The sequence below is a fragment of the Triturus cristatus genome, chromosome 5_1 (assembly GCF_964204655.1).
Source record: "Triturus cristatus chromosome 5_1, aTriCri1.1, whole genome shotgun sequence".
NCBI lineage: Eukaryota > Metazoa > Chordata > Amphibia > Caudata > Salamandridae > Triturus > Triturus cristatus.
Genome location: NC_140587.1, coordinates 170,276,551 through 170,295,829, shown reverse-complemented (window position 1 = coordinate 170,295,829; position 19,279 = coordinate 170,276,551). Strand labels below are relative to the sequence as shown.

Here is a 19,279-nt window from a genome sequence, read left to right as displayed (position 1 = left end):
GAGACGGGCTCTATCTACGTGTTGGACACTACAGGCCCTTATTCTCTTGCTTGACTCCGATTTTCACGTGCTGGCGGTCTGGGCCTGCCCTTGGAGCCCTTCACCATCCGCCCCGCTCTTGTTCGTTGATACCCCATGCAGTTCTGGTGTAGTCTGTGAGCTGCCTTGCTTCTCACCAATCGTATCGAACGACCGGGGGATACCTAGACCGACAAATCACCAGGATTCAATGGTGCTGATAAACCAATTTCTGGACTAGAAGACGGGGCTACGACTACATGGAAACGCGACCTGACATTTGTTCAACACCACCTCTGCACCGTATTCGACTGCACCAATGTCTCTTCTACTTTCGTGGTGGATCATGCTAATCGATCTTTAGGTCCCCCACTCCCGCCAACCGTGGGTGCACCCCTGGGATCATTCTAGAACGTCGTCTCAATTATAGGGATAGAGACACTGCACTCAGACTGGCCCGCGAACTTGGCCCCCTCAGTATCAGGGCTCTTCCATCTGTTTCTTCCCTGATTTCACCATAGTGGTCAAGGAGGCCCGCCAAAAGTTCAGCGGTGCCAAAACTTTGCTTTGTAAATTAGGCCTCAAATATGCTATGCTCTATTCGGCCTGCATGCTTGTCGACATCAATGGGAAACCTCGCATCTTCTACTACCCAGGAGACACCCTTGCCTTTTGCAAGCTCCTCAAGATCCCCATTTCCAAAACGGCCCTCGACCCCTGTAACGCAATCTTCTACTGGCTGATAAATTTATTTTCTCTTCTTGATTGAGGGTTACCTCTGTATGTCCACACTTGAATCAGATATTGCATCACCCACTGGTTACTATCATTTAATGCTTTTGCAAGGGTATTGCTGCTGCATTTATACGGTTGATTCTTTCTCCACTTTTTCAGGTTTCCCTTTAGCATATGGAGCACACCCTAATGTGAAGTTACCACGCCGCTGTGGTGTACACCGACTTGACTTTTGTGGGTTTGTTTAAATTTGTGTCTTTTCCTTGGGATCCGCTGGATGTCTTACAGTCTAGTTTGGGAGGGGCTGGGGTTTCAGTTGTGTGTATTATGTTAGTTGCACTTTGCACCTCAGATACACTATCTATTCTTTCTTGACATTGCACGTTCCCCTTTATACACGGATCCTAGATGGCATCCCCTAATTGCCCAAGGAATTTAGTAGACTTTTCCTTCCTAACATGGAACATCGATGGTATTAATAACCTCCGTAAGGGTAAACAAGTCCTCTTTCACTTAACTCGCCATGGAGTGAAGATTGCCTTTCTTCAAGATACTCATTTACCGCTTAGAGACTGCCAGACATTTGCAGCCACCTGGGTTACACACCACTACTTCTCTTGTAATAGCTCCTATTCCCAGGTATTCCGTATCCTTATACATAAAAACGTACCCTTTTCACTACACTCCAGCCTTGCGGTTGTTTATTGTTACTCACTGGCACACTTGCGGACAAAAGCATGCTTTTAATTAACGTGTAAGCCTCCAACACAGATGCCCTCAAATTCTTTCAAACCCTCCATGCCCACATGGGCCGCTGCGATGCTCATTTAGTTATTATGGGTGGAGACTTTAATATGGTATTACATCATCCTCAACTTCTGTAGTCTACTAACACGACTCGCCTGAACAAGCCGCATGCCCTGCATATGCTGTGAAACGCTCAAACTCCCCTACAACCGTGGCGGTTTCGGGATTCCAGATGTCTGCCGTTACTTTTTAGCGGCTCAATGTCACTACTCATACCGCTGGTATCACCCTGATGCCCCGTATCCCCTATCTGAAACCAGAGACAGACCAACTGGGGGTCCTCCTCCATTCCTCTATACTACTGAAAGGCATACCATTAGACTCTTACGACATCCAAACAGTCTCCCCAAAATGCTGGGTGTGGCAGAGGCTTTTGGTTAATAGCCCCGGGCTCTCTCTTACAAGTGTAGGACTAGTTTAACACACCCTTCAATGCCATGACCTCAACACTTTTAAGGAAGTTTTTCCAGATGGGCATGTCCTTGCACATGCAGACGATATCCATTTTTATAACGCCGATTACATGGACCAATTTGTGCTCCGACAACTTCAGAATACTTTATGCTCCCGCATGCCTTTCTACCCTTTGGTCCTTGATTACCTTCCCCTGCTTTCACTCGTATTATCGGATTCAAATGGTGACAGACTGGTCTCTAAACTGAAAAATTCCTGTTTATCCTTGAAACCTGACACTACAAACTGGGTCAGGGAGGCCTGGGGCACGGACCTGGGCTTTCCACTCCTAAATAAGGTGTGGTCATATTGTTCTCAAACTCGCTGTATTTCAATCAACCACAGACAAACTCTTGCATTTCAAATTTCTGCATCGAGCTTATGTCACTCCTGCTGCTATTGCAAAGTCTGATCGTACAAACCCCGTCCAGGCGGCGAGCACTCCCTCCCCGCTCCCCCCTGGTTGTTGCCATCGCTGCGCGCTTTTCCCTTAATTAGCACTTGACCACTTCTTTGTGCCTGAAAAGGTCGCAGTTTTATTTTTACAACAAACATTTCGTAACATGAAATCTTCATATTTCAAATTTCAACATTCATGGTCTTGCTATAGTCCTTCAATGACCATGTTTCACTTTTATCTATTGTTCATTATTTTCTCTATTCGCATTCTGGAACCAGCCGCCCCAATTGCCTGGGAGAGGAGGGAGGTGCCCCAATCCCTGTGTTTCGATTCACGGGTCTAGGCTTCAACTTGCTACCGATTTGGAGGGTGTCCCTTTCTGGGCATGCCCGGGCTGCAGCTCTTCGCCAACCCCTGGTCGTTGCTCCTGGTGATCCGGGCACCGCCGTATTGGCTCCAAGTGCCCGTGAGTCCTGAATCTGTGGTGGACCCTGCCCGTCCCTCGACGACAGATGGGGCGGGGGTGATCGCCGCATTCTTTCCCTTCCGACAAAGAAGGCGCGAAATGCCATGCAGCGTCCTTGCGTCCTCTTCTCCGGTCCGGTTGGCTTCACCGGCCTTACTTTCTGCCTTCCGTGCGATGGCGCGGCCCTCCTTTCCGTCTTCCCTGCGAAGGCGCGAAACCCCCGCTGCCGTTGTTCCCATCATTCTTCCACACCTTACGAAGGAGGTCGTGGGGACCTGCTGCAGTGCATACAAAGGTTCGAATTCCCAGCGCAGCTGCACCGAGCGGGAAAAGGGCTAGCGCACTCGTGGAGCTGTGCGTCTGACTCCGCGATTCCCTGCGAGGCTCTCTGGACACCTCACTTTGCTTCAGCCGCTGCCGGTGAAGGGCAGCCCGATGTCCCTGCCTCTTCCGCTCGGATCGTGCCGGCCGGTGTGGAGGCTCTTGCGCCCACTGCTCCCATTCTTTCGCGGCTATAAACTTCCCGCCGCTCTGCAGTCCCCCTCGCGTGGGAGCGCGGTCCCGTCGGCCGGAAAGTCGCCTGGAGCCTGCCGGGGTCCTTTGTCCTGCTGGTGTTTGGCGCGAAAGATCGCTGATCTCCGCAGGTACTCCAGCCGATACTTTTCTTCTTCTTCTTACGCGAGGGGGAGCCTTTGAATTGAATATCATGGGCCGTTGGCCCCTTTTAACCTCCCCCTCGCCTACCTTTCTCGCCCCCTGATTGGGGGGGGCTTCCTTTGTTTGTGGGCCTATCATGCCCTCCCCGGCCTAGCCGGGTTTCCTAATTGCGGGGGCGTGGCGTGGAGGGGTCCCGCCGCCGGCCGGCGTTCTACTCCAGGCCTCTATCGGGTCCGGCTTTGCCTTCCCCGGCCTGGGTCCTTACCCAGCTCAGTGCCCTAAACTCTCCACCCCTGACGTGGCTTTTACACCTGGCTTGGACGTTCCCTCATATCCTCCCCTACTGGTTCTAGTCTTTTCTCTCCTGTCCACCATAATTGGCCTAGAGGTCACACCGACCCCTCTCATTGTGGTCCTGGGATACACTGGGGATGTCTCTAGATCCGTATACATATTTGTGTCGCTGGTGCTGCTATTGGCCAAGCGTGATATTGCAACTCTCTGATGCGCCAACCGCTCCCCTTCCACCTCAAGCTGGTTGAGAAGCATGACATACTGTGACAGAGTCAGTGGGGGCTATGCTTAAAAACAGACCCCTACCTCCAGGCCCGAGACTTTTGACAACCACTCAGGGATTACCTGCTCAGTTTGGAACGCGACACTCCGGACTGAAAACAATTTTTTCTCTACGCCGTCAACAGCATCTTCTGTTTCTATGCCATGTATCCTGACGATCATGTATACGAGCGCCATGACAGGTTATATTTGTAAGATGCGTTTGATGATTGCATCAATTGTTTGCACTGGTCTAGTCTATGCAATGTCGATGATGTTATGCCAAATACCTTCATTAGTTTTCGAGTACCTGTCTGCAATTTTGCTCTATCTGTCGTTGTATTGTTGTTTTACATGACATGTCATGTGTTTAAAAAAGCCTAATAAAAAAATTCACACAAAAAATAAACCTGTTTTAGGGGGTGACTTTCCTTTGACACAGTTGTAAATTTCAAGAAAACATATCACAAGACAAAAGAATTAGGGTACAACCTCGGAATCCACATATGAAGGTTCAGAAGGAAAGTGAACTGATGTCATGCTCTTATCTGTATTATTAGATTAGTAAAACTTTGCCCCCATCTTTCTGGTTTCATATGGAACCCTTGTAAATGTTTGTGTGACTCGCCAGCAAGCACAGTGGAGAGCGATGTCTGCTCTTTCTAGCAACCGTTATATAATTTAACAGGAAATTACTGTGAAATTAATACAATGTATGTCTTTTTTTTTTTTTTACTGCTTTATGGTGCCCATTTATTTTATGCACAGACAGCATTTAATGGGACTAAAATTTATTGTCAATCTTAAACACACTGCAGAGTCTAGAAGGAATGTATATGCGAGGCCCATGAGGAAGGGTAAGTTACTTACCTGTAATCCTAGTTCTCTTCCAGGGGTATCCTCAAAGTCATAAGCACTGAATATTCCCGCCCATGTGCGGTGACCCCGGAAATAATAAAATCATATATGTAAAAAACATACATATATACAGCTCTGTATATGTATAAACATATATTATTTTTTCCCAAGCAAATGCAGCCCCTAAAAAAGAAGGCTAGGCAATGTATAAATACACATCCAATAATACATATAGGTATAATAAAACACCTAAATCTCTCTCTTTTTTTTTAATGAGGTAAACACTCATGAGAAAGCAAAAAAGAGAAAACAGTGGAAAACACAGATCTACAACACATTGCTAGCCTGCAGGCTGCATTGCAATACAATACCATAGAGACTGAAAAGCCCTGTATAGGTAAAAACTGGCACCGTGCCTTTAAGGCAGCCCTGGCTTCCATATCCCATCATGCCTCAGGGGTGACAGTTAGGTCAGTTGTTCTTTGCGGGGCTGTAGTCCTAAACACAAAAATATATCCTTTCCATAATGAATAATACACTTCTTCTCATTTGCCTGGGGAGGTGGGTGGGTTGCTTATGACTTTGATGAGGATACCCCTGGAAGAGAACTAGGATTACAGGTAAGTAACTTACCCTTCTCTTCCAGGGGATCCTCATCAATAGTCATAAGCACTGAATAGAGTAGCAAGCTCACCTTCCACCTGCAGGCAAATGAAAAAAAGATTGTACCACACATGGAATAAGAAAATCATGACACTGATTATGTATGGAACAGATTCCTCAAGGAGGCTTGTCCTACTTGAGTGTCTGCTCTGGTGTCCGAATCCAGACAATAGTGTCTGGTAAAGGTGTGGACAGATCTCCAAGTGGCTGCCTTGCAGATCTCGGAGAGTGGGACATTATTGAGAAAAGCAGCGGTAGCCGCTTTTCCTCTTATAGAGTGCGCTCTAGGGCGCGCCCCCAATGGTTTCTGAGCCAGTTGGTAGGCCAATGTAATACTTGAAACAATCCACCTAGCAATGGAACGTTTGGAAGCAGCAAAGCCCATACGGACAACCCCGTAGTTCACAAACAGTTGATCAGATTTCCTAACATTCTTAGTCCTATCTAGATAGAATTTTAGGACCCTTTTGACATCTAAAGAATGCAACGCCCTCTCTGCCGGAGAGGAGGGGTTAGGAAAAAAGGTTGGCAAGGAGATGGCTTGATTTACATGAAAGTCCGATACCACCTTAGGCAGGAATGAAGGATGAGTCCTCATCACTACCCTATTGAGATGAAACGTAGTGTAGGGTTCTTTAGAACAGAGGGCCTGTATCTCACTGACCCTCCTTGCTGAAGTGATGGCTATTAAAAAGGCTGTCTTCCATGTGAGGTGCTGTAGGCTAGTCTTATGAATAGGCTCAAAGGGAGAACCCATGAGCCTTGATAGAACCAAGTTTAGCTCCCAAGAAGGAGAGGGAGGTCTAACAGGGGGATAGACTTTCTTGAGACCTTGCAAGAAATCCTTCACCACCTGTAACTTAAAAAATGACTGCTGAGAAGGCGAACGCCTGTATGCTGTTATGGCTGCTAGGTGAACCTTTATGGATGAAAATTTCAACCCTGCCCTCACTAAATGAAGAAGATAGGGCAAAATTACATCCTCCTGGCATTTTGTTGGATCATAATGATGCTGAGCACACCAAATGTAAAATCTTTTCCACTTACAAAAGTAGGAATGTCTTGTCGAAGGCCTCCTAGCTTCCTTAAGTATGGACATACACTCTTGAGGGAGGTTCAGATGTCCATACTGGAGGACTTCAGGAGCCATGCTGTTAAGCTCAGCGAGGGAAGGCTGGGATGGTAAATCTTCCCCTGCATCTTGGATAACAAGTCCGGCCTGCACGGCAGCCGTTTGTGGGGGCGGATCGACATGTGCAGGAGATCCGTGTACCACCACTGCCTCGGCCAGTCCGGTGCTATGAGGATCATCTTGGCAGATGAATTCTGCAGCTTGGTCACCACCTTGGGGATTAGTGGGAGAGGCGGAAAAGCGTACACAAATATCATTGACAAATTGATCAAAAGGGCATTCCCTAGGGATCCTGGTCGATGGTATCTTGAGGCGAAGCCTCGGCATTTTGTGTTGTGCTCGTCCGCGAAGAGGTCCACTTGCGGACGCCCCCATTCCCCGAAGATGTCTTCTAACACCTCGTCGTTTATTACCCAGTCCTCTGGTTCTTGAAAATGACGACTGAGTAAGTCCGCTTGCACGTTGAGTTCTCCCTCCTGGTAGGTGCACCGCTTTCAATGAGATGTTCCTTGCTAGGATCCAGTGCCACAGGGACTGAGCTTCCAGCGATAGCGTCCTGGATCGAGTACCCCCCTGCTTGTTCAGGTAGTACATTGTGGTGGTATTGTCCGTCTGTACTAGAATGGTACTCGTCGTGATCGCAGGCAGGAACGCTAGGTGGACTGCCCTGAGCTCCAGCATGTTGATGTGGTACAACTGCTCGCTGCTGGACCACCGTTGATGGAAGGGGATCCCCACTTGTAGATTCAGTGGCTTCAGCCACCACTTGACTGACTGCCTGGCCGCTGAGGAAAGGCAAACTTTTTCTTCCCACAGGGAGTTCCTTTGATCCCATTTGTCCTCGAGATCTTGCTGTAGAGGACGCATCCTTAGCCTGGCATTGGGCACTAGGAAAATGCAGGATGCCATGGCCCCTAGCAGAGATGAGATTTGTCTTGCCGACGACAGATTATTGGATAGAATCTGCCTGCCTTTGAGGATAATGGATGACTGTCTTTCCTCCGAAGTAAACACTTTTCCTACTATGGAGTCTATAGTTGCACCCAGGTAGTGGATCCTCTGTGTTGGTGAAAAATTGGACTTTTTGGCATTCACTCTGAGACCCAACTTGCGACATAAGTTCAGGCAAAGCGACAGCTGAGATCGAACACTCTGAGGCGATGGACCCTTTATTAGCCAGTCGTCTAGGTAGGGGTAGACGAAGACTCCTGCCCGCCTCAGAGCAGCTGCTACTACTGCCACGCATTTTGTGAATACTCGAGGAGCTGACTTCAGGCCAAATGGAAGAACTGTGAACTGATAGTGAGAGTTCCCCACCGCAAACCTGAGAAATTTCCGAAGATTCCGTTGGATGGGAATATGGAAATATGCGTCCTGAAGGTCCAGCGAACACATCCAATCGCCCAACCGGAGAAGAGGATATATTTGGTGGAGCGCCAGCATGCAAAATATTTCCTTTCTTATGTGTTTGTTCAGTATCCGTAGGTCCAAAATGGGTCTGAACTCTACCTTCGCACTCCTTTTTTGAATCAGAAAGCATCTGGAGTAAACTCCCTTTCCTCTTTGGTTTTTGGGTACTTTTTCTATTGCAGATTTGAGCAGAAGAGTCGCCACCTCTTCTCTGAGCTGCGTTAGATGCTGGGCCGAATGAACAGGAGGAATCGATGGAGGGTGGCTTCGGAAACGAAGCGAGTACCCATGCCGCAGTATATTCAGAACCCACTTGTCCTTTGTGATGGATTGCCACTCTGGAAGATGATGCGCAACACTTCCTCCCACCGGAGCGGTGGACAGCATCGGAGGAAGCAGTTCCTCATTGCTTCCCTGGAGCCTTGTTTCCAGCGTTTGACTGCCTGTTGTTACCGCGTCCCCTGGATGGTCTGCGGGACTGGTACTGTTGCTTCTTTTGACCTTGCTGGTCCTGGTTCTTCTGCCACTGAGGGGTTTGAACCCTCTGCTGGTAGTTACGCATGTCATTTCCCCTGCGGCGTCGAAACTCTTTTCTCTTTTCAAGCCCCACGGCTTTCATGGTCTCCAGTTCTGCTTTCATACGGGCCATTTCTTCGTCTGCATGAGACCCAAAAAGTTAACTGCCCGAGAAAGGCAGATTTAGTATTCTCGCCTGCGCTTCCGGCTTCAAGGCCGTCAATCTGAGCCAAGATGATCTTCTGGCTGTGATTCCATGGGTATATGAATGTGCTGCTAGTGTTGCCCCATCTGCCGCTGCACTTATGACCTGGTTAGACACCAGACTTCCCTCGTGCAAAATTTCTTCAAAGTCCCGCCTATCCTCTGATGGAACTTTTTCAATGAACCTCTGGAGAGAGTCCCACAAAGATCTATCATAGCGCCCCAGAAGTGCTGAGGCGCTGGCCACCTTTAGGCTAGAAGATGCCGAACCGCAAACTCTCCTCCCCCAAGAGTCTTGCGTCTTACTGTCTTTATCTGGGGGCACCGTTGAAGACCCCGCTACTGCATGTGTCTTTCTGGCAGCAGCGGTGATGACAGAGTCCGGTGGAGGATCTGATCTTAGGAACAGAGGATCTTCCGGAGCCGGACGGTACTTCTTTAGAATCCGCACCGGTGCAGATTTGGTGGTCGCTGGCGTGAGAAAAATATCCATTACTGGTTGCAGCAAACCAGGGACTAACGGCAACAGTGGGCGTGACACTGCTCGTTCATGAAGAGTTTCAAAGATTATGGAGGAGGTGATCTCCTGAACCGGCATAAGGATATTTAATTTTGTAGCTCCTCTACACAACACTTCCAGAAAAGTAGAGATATCATCCACCGGAGATACCCTGGAGGGTGGTGTCTCTGAGAGTGTTGGCGAATAATCCCTTCTGGATGATCTAGATGACGGGGAGGAAGAAGGGGTCCTACGGCGCCTTCTCTCCGATCTGGTCGACTCTCTCCTGTGGGAGGAGGATCTGGATCGCCTCCTTGGTGTTCGAGAGCGACGTCGAGAATCTCTTTCCCGAGAACGTGATCTGACCGGTCTCGCTGGGAAGTTCATGTCTCTCAACCTTGTTAATGAGGCCTTGACTGCGTGAGACATAGCCGAGTCCTGAGGTATCTCTCTTGCGGGACTTTGAGGTACAGCATGTCCCTCTTCCAGCGGACTAATTTCTCTTGCAGGCACTGGAGATTGAGTCACAATTTCCGGTGACTCGGACCTTGAACTCGAGCCCTCTGATCCTGAAGGCGAGATAGATGATACAAGACGTGGTGAATCATGTTCCGAAGTTGCATATACCAGTCTATGAGGGAATTTGCGCCTTGAAACTGGCCGGATCGTAAGGCGAACATGCAACACCTCCTGAGTACCCTCTGCAGAGGACCGCCTCGACGGCGATAGGCCTATCACCGGAGACCTGGGACTTGACTCCTCGAGGATCAATGGAGATTTTTCTTGCCTCGACGTCGAGAACCTCGTCGTGGACGGAGAACTTGGTCTGAGCGGAGGTCTAGACCCCGACGGGGAATCTCGCCTCGACGTTATGGACTTCTCCAAAGCCTTGGAGACCTGCAAGGTCGGAGGCACCTGCCTCGACGTCGACTCCGACGGAGGCCCCTGCCTCGACGTCGACTCCGACGAAGGCTCCTGCCTCGACGTCGGTCTTGACGGAGGCGCCTGCCTCGACGCCGAATACTCAGACGACGAATGCCTCGACGTCGCCATTCTCTTCGCCGACGATCGATCTTTCCTCGACGGCGAACTTGGTCTTGACAGTGATCTTGGTCTCGACGTCGACATAGACTTCGGAGTCGAACGCCTACGAACCTCTTGCGACGTCGACTGATCTCTCACAGTCCTCGACGTCGAATTTTGTTCCTTCGACGTCGAACGATGTCTCGGTTTCGACGTCGATCGATCTTCCCTTGACGTCGAAAGATGCCTTTTAGACGTCGACCTGTGACGCCGATCCTTCGACGCCGATCCTTCGACGGCGATCTCTTAGACGTCGAAGTCGTCGACGACGAACGCATCCGCTTCGCCGCTGTATCTAAAGTCGACGACGATTTTCTTTTTGCAGCATGACTACCCCTGGACTCCTCACCTCTCAGCGACGATCCCGCCGCTGGAGTCTTCGACGCCGAGCCCGACGCCGATGGGGAGCAAACAGGGACCAGCTGCCTCGACGTCGACCGTTCTGACAAGCCGTAGAGTCTAATCCTCTCTCTCTCCTTTAAAGTCCTTTTGGAAAGGTCTTTACAATGATGACATGTTGCTGGAGAGTGAGAATCCGGCAGGCAGACAATACACACTTCATGTGTGTCTGAAGAGGCCTTCTTTTTTCCACAAGATGGACATGGAATAAATAAAGAAGGCATATTTCTGACAAAAATAGCAGAAAATCAGTCAGAAAAATACAGGATACTAACTTCTTCCCAGATATTAATAAGAGGAAGTCCAAAAAATTACTATAATTTAAATAATTCTTGACTAAAAAGTCAAAAAGAAGAGAGCTGAATTCCAGGGTCCTGACTGAAGGAGCCGGAAAGAACAACTAACCTAACTGTCACCCCTGAGGCATGATGGGATATGGAAGCCAGGGCTGCCTTAAAGGCACGGTGCCAGTTTTTACCTATACAGGGCTTTTCAGTCTCTATGGTATTGTATTGCAATGCAGCCTGCAGGCTATCAATGTGTTGTAGATCTGTGTTTTCCACAGTTTTCTCTTTTTTGCTTTCTCATGAGGGTCTCAGAGAGATTTAGGTGTTTTATTATACCTATATGTATTATTGGAGGTGTATTTATACATTGCCTAGCCTTGTTTTTTAGGGGCTGCATTTGCTTGGGAAAAAATAATATAGGTTTATACATATACAGAGCTGTATATATGTATGTTTTTTACATATATGATTTTATTATTTCCGGGGTCCCCGCACATGGGCGGGAATATTCAGTGCTTATGACTATTGATGAGGATCCCCTGGAAGAGAATCTTCGTTCTCTTAACCTCAATCTTGTAGTTGTCCCCAAAATTAGGAGGACAAGAAGTGGAGGAAGATCCTTTGCTTATAATGTGGCAAAGCTCTGGAATACTTTGCCTTTACATATCCGCTCTGAAGCCCTTATCCTGCCTTTTTGTAAACTTTTAAAAACCTGGCTCTTCCAACAAATAGCCCCATAATTCCTAATGGTTGTCTGCTTGATCGCTAGCGCTGGGATGCCCGAGGGTAGGTGTAGGAGAGTAGGGTCTGCTATCCTATGGTCACCCCAAATTTTTGCTTTTTGCTTCACTGGTTTTTGACATATTGAGGCTGTGGGCCTGCCAATCAGACCCCCAGCCTGCTGTTCTCTCTACTAAATTTACACTATGCACCCTAGGTGCATAACCAATTGGAAGTGGATCACCCTGTGAGCCCCTGTACCAGTGTACACTAGGTACCCAGGGCATTGGTGTATCTAAGGCCTGCCAGAGGCTGAAGCATGTATTATGCCACCCCAGGCTTGGCCTAACAAATTTGACACAACTAGCTGATCACTCAGCTGGGGTAAGTTGGTGTAACCACCTCTTACTACCTAACCTTAAATGGGACACATGTTAACCTATAAGTCACTCCTATGGCAGGCCTTAACAATCCTGAAGGCAGAGTGCTTGGTTCCATGTGAGATGGTGCTCTGGCATGAGCTGAGCCTGTCTGCAGTGGTCGGAACCACTTCCTTCTACTGTTTCCAGATATCGTCATACCATATACTCTTAAGTGCATTATGAACCTCGCGGTTAAATGCTATCTTTGGTTTGGCTTTATCAAAACATGTCGAGTAAGGTGTCATACGAATTGGAATACTAACCCCTCGCCAATTCTGGCGACGGGGTTAGCATTCCACCCTTCTAGAGGGACACGACATGTACAGTACCTGAAACCCGGGTAAAATCAGACATAGCCTCAGCTCCACAAAATGGATGCTGCCACCACAGACACAAGTCTGCCCTCCTGCTGCTGGGAGTCCTTCCAGCTTGGGAGGTGTGGACAAAGGGTTTCCTGCCTAGGGAGGTGCGTGCACCACCCCAGACAGGATTTTGTGTATTGGTCAGGTAGGACTTGAAAGAAACCAGACATGCCTGAGGCTCACAAGGAGCCTCGGTGCATATGCCAGTTCAAACCGGTCCTGGGGCACACCAGCCCCGGACCTGGGGCGAGCTGGACAAAGGATTGGGGGTGTAACCACCCCCTTTCCTGGTCCCACCCTTAGGGAGGGACCTAGCAGGTAGTCCGGCCCCTAGAATCCGAATAAAGGTAGGAGCTGTGTCCTAAGACTTTAGACATCCTGGAATCAACTTAACTACAAGAAGAAGACGGGAACTTCGACGCTCTGCCGCACAGAGGACTGAAGCCAATCTCCCCTGTGGTCAGGGAGTGACCACCTTGCTAACGCAAGCACCATCCAGCGAATCAACGTCTGCTTTGCCGCCGCCTCCCGCCGGAGCCCAGAGACTGACAAGACCTGGACCTCCAGACCTCTCATCGCCCGATCCACAGTCCCTGAAAAGAAGGAACCCGTGGAGGCACCGAGACACGTGGAGCCAGCCATCTTGAAAAGACCACGACAAGCTGCAAGCGCGACAACCGAGGCTCCCTCCAAGTTGTGCTTTGGGATCTGAGAAGCCCAACACCCGAGCAGCATCTGCACCAAAGGTGAGCCCTCCAGCATCTCCACGATCTGCGTGGGGCCCCTCTGCATTTTGCCACTCGACGCGCCTAACCGGTTGCTGGCCCGTTGGCTAGTGGCCATCTTGGCGACGAACTTCAAGAACTACACCGCTGGTCTGGTTGCTCCAGACTGGCCCTTGCTCCCCTCCAAAGGAGCAGCCCCTCTGACCTTGCTGGTCAGAACCATCAGCTTATTTCGTTTTCCACAACAATTGCTTTTGCCAAGGCTTGTTTGCTTCGACCAAGTCGCCGACACCGCCGACAGCGAGAGCCTGCGTGGGACAGCTCGTGAACCGACTCCTGGACGTCGTCGACCTTCAGGGACCACGTGGCTGCAGAGACAAGCTACACCTTTCCTCCTGTTTGCATCCGACATCGCCTGGTACCCACCTGGTGCCACGCTGGTCACTGGCTAGTGACTGTGAACACTGTCCCCTCTGCTTACAGGTCTTCTACAACTCCGATCCACTCTGGGATCCACCGCATCTCTTCCGGACCGACCGCCTGCAGCATCTTTGTCTTCAGGCTCCATTGAACAGATAGAAGAAACCCGACGCACTTCGAGACCTATGCACCCGCTTCCTGTGGGTGAGGTAAAGCTGGCACTCCGGTGCCCAAGTGTAGAGTATCATCTCTAGTGTCTGTGTTTCAAGTTCATAGTCCATCCGGAAGATCCTTTTTGCAGTAACTTTGTAACTTTTACGCACCCATTGAAAACCTATGGGAGCCCGCGTGTGACTATTTGCTCTGCACATGCGACCCGTGGACCTCCTGGTCACTAACTAAAGTTAGGTCATTCTAGGCCCAGCGATTCTAGAGGCCCTAGGCCTTTTCCCTTTTCTGTTCGTGGTACTTATACCACTATTTTAGTATATGGTTTGAGTGGCCACCAGGGCCTATCCACATAAAGTGCAACTTCTGTGTATCCTAACGTATTCTTGTTTAACGATTTGTGCTCCTGTGCTCATAAAGAGTCTAGGGGATACTTTGAAAAATAAATACATATATATTTTCAATATATATCCGTGTGGTGTCCTTTCATTGGTATAAAGGGGGTTACATTTGGTAAAACAGCCTGCTTAACAGGCTTTCACGAGTTTAGCCTCAAAGACTGCTTAGCCTACGCTACCACTAGGGCAGCTAGTCCGAAAAGGTTGACTTACAACCACACCATAAGGGTTGCTTGGCATGGTACAAGGTGGTCACTTTAACTAGTGAACATCATATACCAGGCCAACTTCTCACAGTAGCTATGCGCTATACAAATAATTAATAATAATAATAATAATAATAGGCAAGAATGGGTATTGTCCAATTTAAATAACCTGGAAAGAACCAAAGTCTGCTTTTAAATTGAACAAACCCAGGTTCCTAGTCTGGATATATGGCCATCCAACATTTCCCATCCTTAATGAGACAGGAGCTAAAAATGGAAAATAGCCGTTCTAGTGGAGTATGTCTCAAAAAAAGTTATTGTAGAAAGAGCAACAAAATCCAGAGAGAATCTTTTGTTTGCTGTCCCTTACTCTGAACCTATTTTTCATAACATGTACATCATTTATTAGCACACTTTCTAAGTGGCTCCAATGCTAGATTCAACAAATCTTAATGAAACAATGGCAGGATGGAGAATCTAACTCTCCCACAATACAATCTTTGATATGTATGCCCCTGCCGCTAAACACTGAATTTTAAATTCTACCTAGGGTTATGTGGGCAAATTTTATGAGTCAGACCTACAATACAATAGTTACACCTACCTTCTTGATTTTTCATCATTTCTTTCCTTCAGATCAGCTTTTACTTTCTTCAACTCTTTCTTGGCCTCTGACAACTGCTCTTTTTTTGCATCAATCTACAAAAGTAATACAACATTACATTAAAATCTGCAATCTGTTCTCTGAAAAACACCTCAGTCATGCAGATGACTAAATACAACTGACACTATTGTGGCCCAAAAGTATAATTTAACAAGTTAAAAACATTTATCATCAGTAGCAGTAAAAAAAACATTTTACAAACGATATGAAGGCAAACCAGCATAGTAACTTCATCCTCAGTGTAAAAAAAAAAAAAGTGCTGCAAATGTTCTTTGTTTTTTAAAACAATGAGTAATTAGGACTTAACACCACATGTTGACATAGCAAAAATGTCCATTAAATAGGAGTGACTGAAAATCAAGGTTTTATTATTAGATCTGTTAGGTCAATTTATCAAATTCAGCAACACGTGGCATGGCATAAAAGTAGTAAAATTAGTCAAAGAGTAAACCGACCAAAACAGTTCTTATATTCATGATTAATTAAGGAGTCTCTCCCATTTCCAATGCTAACTCTCCCAAGTGGATCCGTGTTCTGCCATCGCTGCAGATGTGCGATCCCCAAATAGGGATACAATTGTAGCTACCACAGACATTGAAAGATGGGGTAAGCACCGACCAAAGCAAAGACAAATACTCAACCCACCCAAAAAAATTGTAAATTGTATATCGTCTTTCTGTGCCCCCTGTGTGACCCGAAGGGTTGAGAGGCCTCTTCAAAAAAAGAAGGATGGGGGATACGTCCTCTCTTGTAAACTCAATACAAAATAATATCCCGCCAAGGGTTGTAGGGATAATAGTGTATAATACACAAGACACGGACTGGAGGAGTGGGGGGAAATGGGGGTTAGGTCACCCCTAGTGGGTATGCTGGCTCTGCATGACTAGTGTGGGGAAGGAAAAAAAACATTTTTATTATATAACCCTCGCACACTCTAGTAGTATCATGCTTCATCATTGGGTTCACCCTGATTCCTGAAGGTCGCGGAGCACTTCAGGATAGAGGGTGACCTGGGGGCTTAACTAGAGATTAAAAATCCCTTACCTTTTCCTAGGTATCCCTTTTTTAGTGGAGAGGGTGAGGAAAGCTAAAATAAGGTAAGGGGTAATGTGTAATTTGATGGTCCTATGACTGTTTTTTTTACCCTATTCTAAGGCCTAACAAGGTCCTGGCCTTTTATCAGGGTATCAAATAAATTCCTCCCTGGTAAATTGAGTTATTAAAATAACTTGCAGAGTAATGTCATGCACTATTGTATGGGCAGTGTTAATAGTTGCCCATTATTTTTTCTTTCTGTTGCGTCACCCACAACTGATGGGTGTCCTGCACCTCAGGAGCAAGGGTGGGGCTCCCTTTAGTCACAAATTCGTCAAGGTTTACCCCTGCTATCTGCCTAGACCTGACCTAGACTGCTCCCGGCTTTTGGTAGCCTACCATATACGTTCGGGAGGTAACTGGAGCACCCAAATGTGACACCCGATGTGAAAAAGTGCTAAAACAGTTATAAGAATGAACTATGCCCGATTTTGAGGGTACTATTGCACACTGGAGTGAAGGGGCAAGAACACCAGATTATAAAGACAATGAAAACTAAGTGCACGGTCAAGTTAAGACAACTGCACTCCCCTTGTAGGGATGTGCCTGTGAACAATGATTGACATTAGCATTGCACATTGGTTTTTATGAGTGATATTGAAAATGCGCAATAGTTAAAATAATCAAACACTTCATTGCCAGGACTAAGCAGCTAAACCGGTTGCATTCTGCCACCAACAGCTGTTCCATGACAGTATGGCCATCAGGGGCACCGACTCATGATTCAGCTTGCAGGACTGGAATTTATACATTCTGAGGTATATCCACGAGTGTAATGACCTGCTATGCACAGGCACTTTGCCTGTGAATACGGTTGCCATATGACCGGTTTTCGACCAGCACTGCCGATATTTTATGTCCTGGCCGGTGCCCAATAAGCAAAATCATCTAAAGTCGGTATTTTGAGCCTTTCAGTAAAGTTACTTTAAAGACCCAATATAAATAGACAGAGTTAACTGTGCTCTAGAGTTGTGTTAATAACCCTTGACCGATAATTAAAGTAAACACATGAGTCATGTTACAAATCAATGCATGTATTTTATCACTAGCAGCCTCACCCCTATCTTAGGAGTAGGTGAAAGGAAGGCCTCCTATTCTTGACCATATACGAGCCAGTGCCCCTGACTACCCTCAGTGAATTGACTGAAGTCAGCTTCCATTTTGTGTAAGAGCGGCAGGGTGAAGCAAGGGCAAAACATGCTCCAGACATCTGCCCAAGTGATTTCGCAGATATGGTACAGAAAGCCACTTAATTACAAGCGATCAATGATTCCCTGACCCTCCGAGACTGATGGATGGTAAACAAAAGAAAGTAAGATTAGCAAGAGATGTATTGCTATTGTCTGGCTCCCCCACAGGGGCAAGGAGAGTAATGGCATAAAGATGTTCAAGGAGATGGTCTATAAGATTTTAAATCAACACAGACCTTTGCACAACGTTAGCTAGATTGGACCCACAGAATCTCTCTCCCAAACAGGTAGGGGGGAATGCTAATATTACCAAATGCTCTGGATTTTGCAAGATAATTCTGGTTTCCTACCTAATATCTTGAATACAAAAAAGGCAGCAGTCAATAATTTACTTTGTTCGGATTGAGCCTCTCTTTTTAGCTCTGCTCTATGGAACCATTTAACTGACAAAACTTCCCTTCCTCTTACGCATGCCAGCTAGATATTTAGAATAAAACATTTTTACAAAAATCAAGGTTTTCATGCTGGCACGTGTCAACGGCAAATCATGGAAAAAAGTCCAAAATTAAGTTATACGAATTGTTGTGAATATATTGCTAAGCACAGCATCTCGGACATCAAATAGATAAATCATTTATATGTTAAACTACATTAGAAGTGCACTATAAATCCAATGTTATGAGATAAAACATGATTTCAAGTGCCAATTCCTTGAAAAGTAGGCAGTAGGAATGCCCACCTCCACAGGGTTGCCAATAAAGCACGCTCGTTTGTATGTAGTCGCTATTTTTTAAAACAAATAACATACTACCAAAATGCATCATAATTGCAAGTGTTGGCATACGGATTTGTCCCTAGTAGCAGCCACATTGCACGTTTAATGATTCCAAGAAATGCAGTGATTCAATCTTACTATTTCTTTTCTACACGTGACGGAAAACACAAAATAGACGTTATTTCTTTCTATTTAACCTCTTGTAGTGTTGAGACCTTTATCGTGGTATGTTTATTAAGCCTGTTTATTGTGCAATGTTATGCCTTTAATGTCTTTGTAGGCTGTAAGTACAGTGTTCCATTGTAGAAGAGTATTGTTGTAACGACGGAAAGAAATGTGAGGACAAACAGGATGGTCAGGACTCGTTTTCAGCTGCTCAGATAAAGACATAACATGGAGCAGGTAACATAGAAAGTGTCGGAGCATGTGTTCACCTCTCTACCACACTGCAAGAAGATATTAGTCACTCAGTCTCCAAGCAGGCACATAGTCCTCTGCCTGTGTCCATGATGCTGAGGCATGAAAATAACTCATGTTTCTTGGTGACAGATTCATTTTCCCTCCATTGCTGCAAGGTCAGTTATTTTGCGTCTGTAAATCAATGACGCACATCCGGTGCTTTTCTACTTCCCCTTTGTTAAACTTGCATCTGCTGCTAAACCCCTGCTCTGTAGGTTCATTGGTATTAGAAAAGAAGTACAGCTGATGGGGTCAGTGCAGTCTTTATTTACCAATAATCTGTGCAGACACAGAGCTTTGAGCCTCGCCACCAGAGGCAGCCTATGCACTCTATAAAAGCTAAATACAATGCAACAAGGGTAGCAGCAGCCCTCTATCTTTCATGGGTTGCTTTCAAAAAGAGTAATTTCAAGCAATAACAGTCTTTCCTCTCCTCGCAAACACGGCACATTAAACAAAGCACATTTTCCAACTCCATGCCACCCCCCTACTATGGCCGCTCTCAACTTGCAAAGTGTTACTGGCCATGAAAG

The 19,279-nt window shown here is 47.0% G+C and overlaps 1 protein-coding gene across 2 annotated transcripts in view; it reads right to left on the bottom strand.

Annotated features, from left to right (window-relative positions):
- TOP1MT (DNA topoisomerase I mitochondrial) overlaps nt 1–19,279 on the bottom strand; it is a 977,649-nt gene that overhangs the window by 88,458 nt on the left and 869,912 nt on the right. For both annotated transcript variants that reach the window (XM_085604773.1, XM_085604774.1), the window contains one exon: nt 15,168–15,262. In XM_085604773.1, coding sequence (XP_085460899.1) covers nt 15,168–15,262 — 95 coding nt within the window. The remainder of the gene's footprint in view (nt 1–15,167; nt 15,263–19,279) is intronic.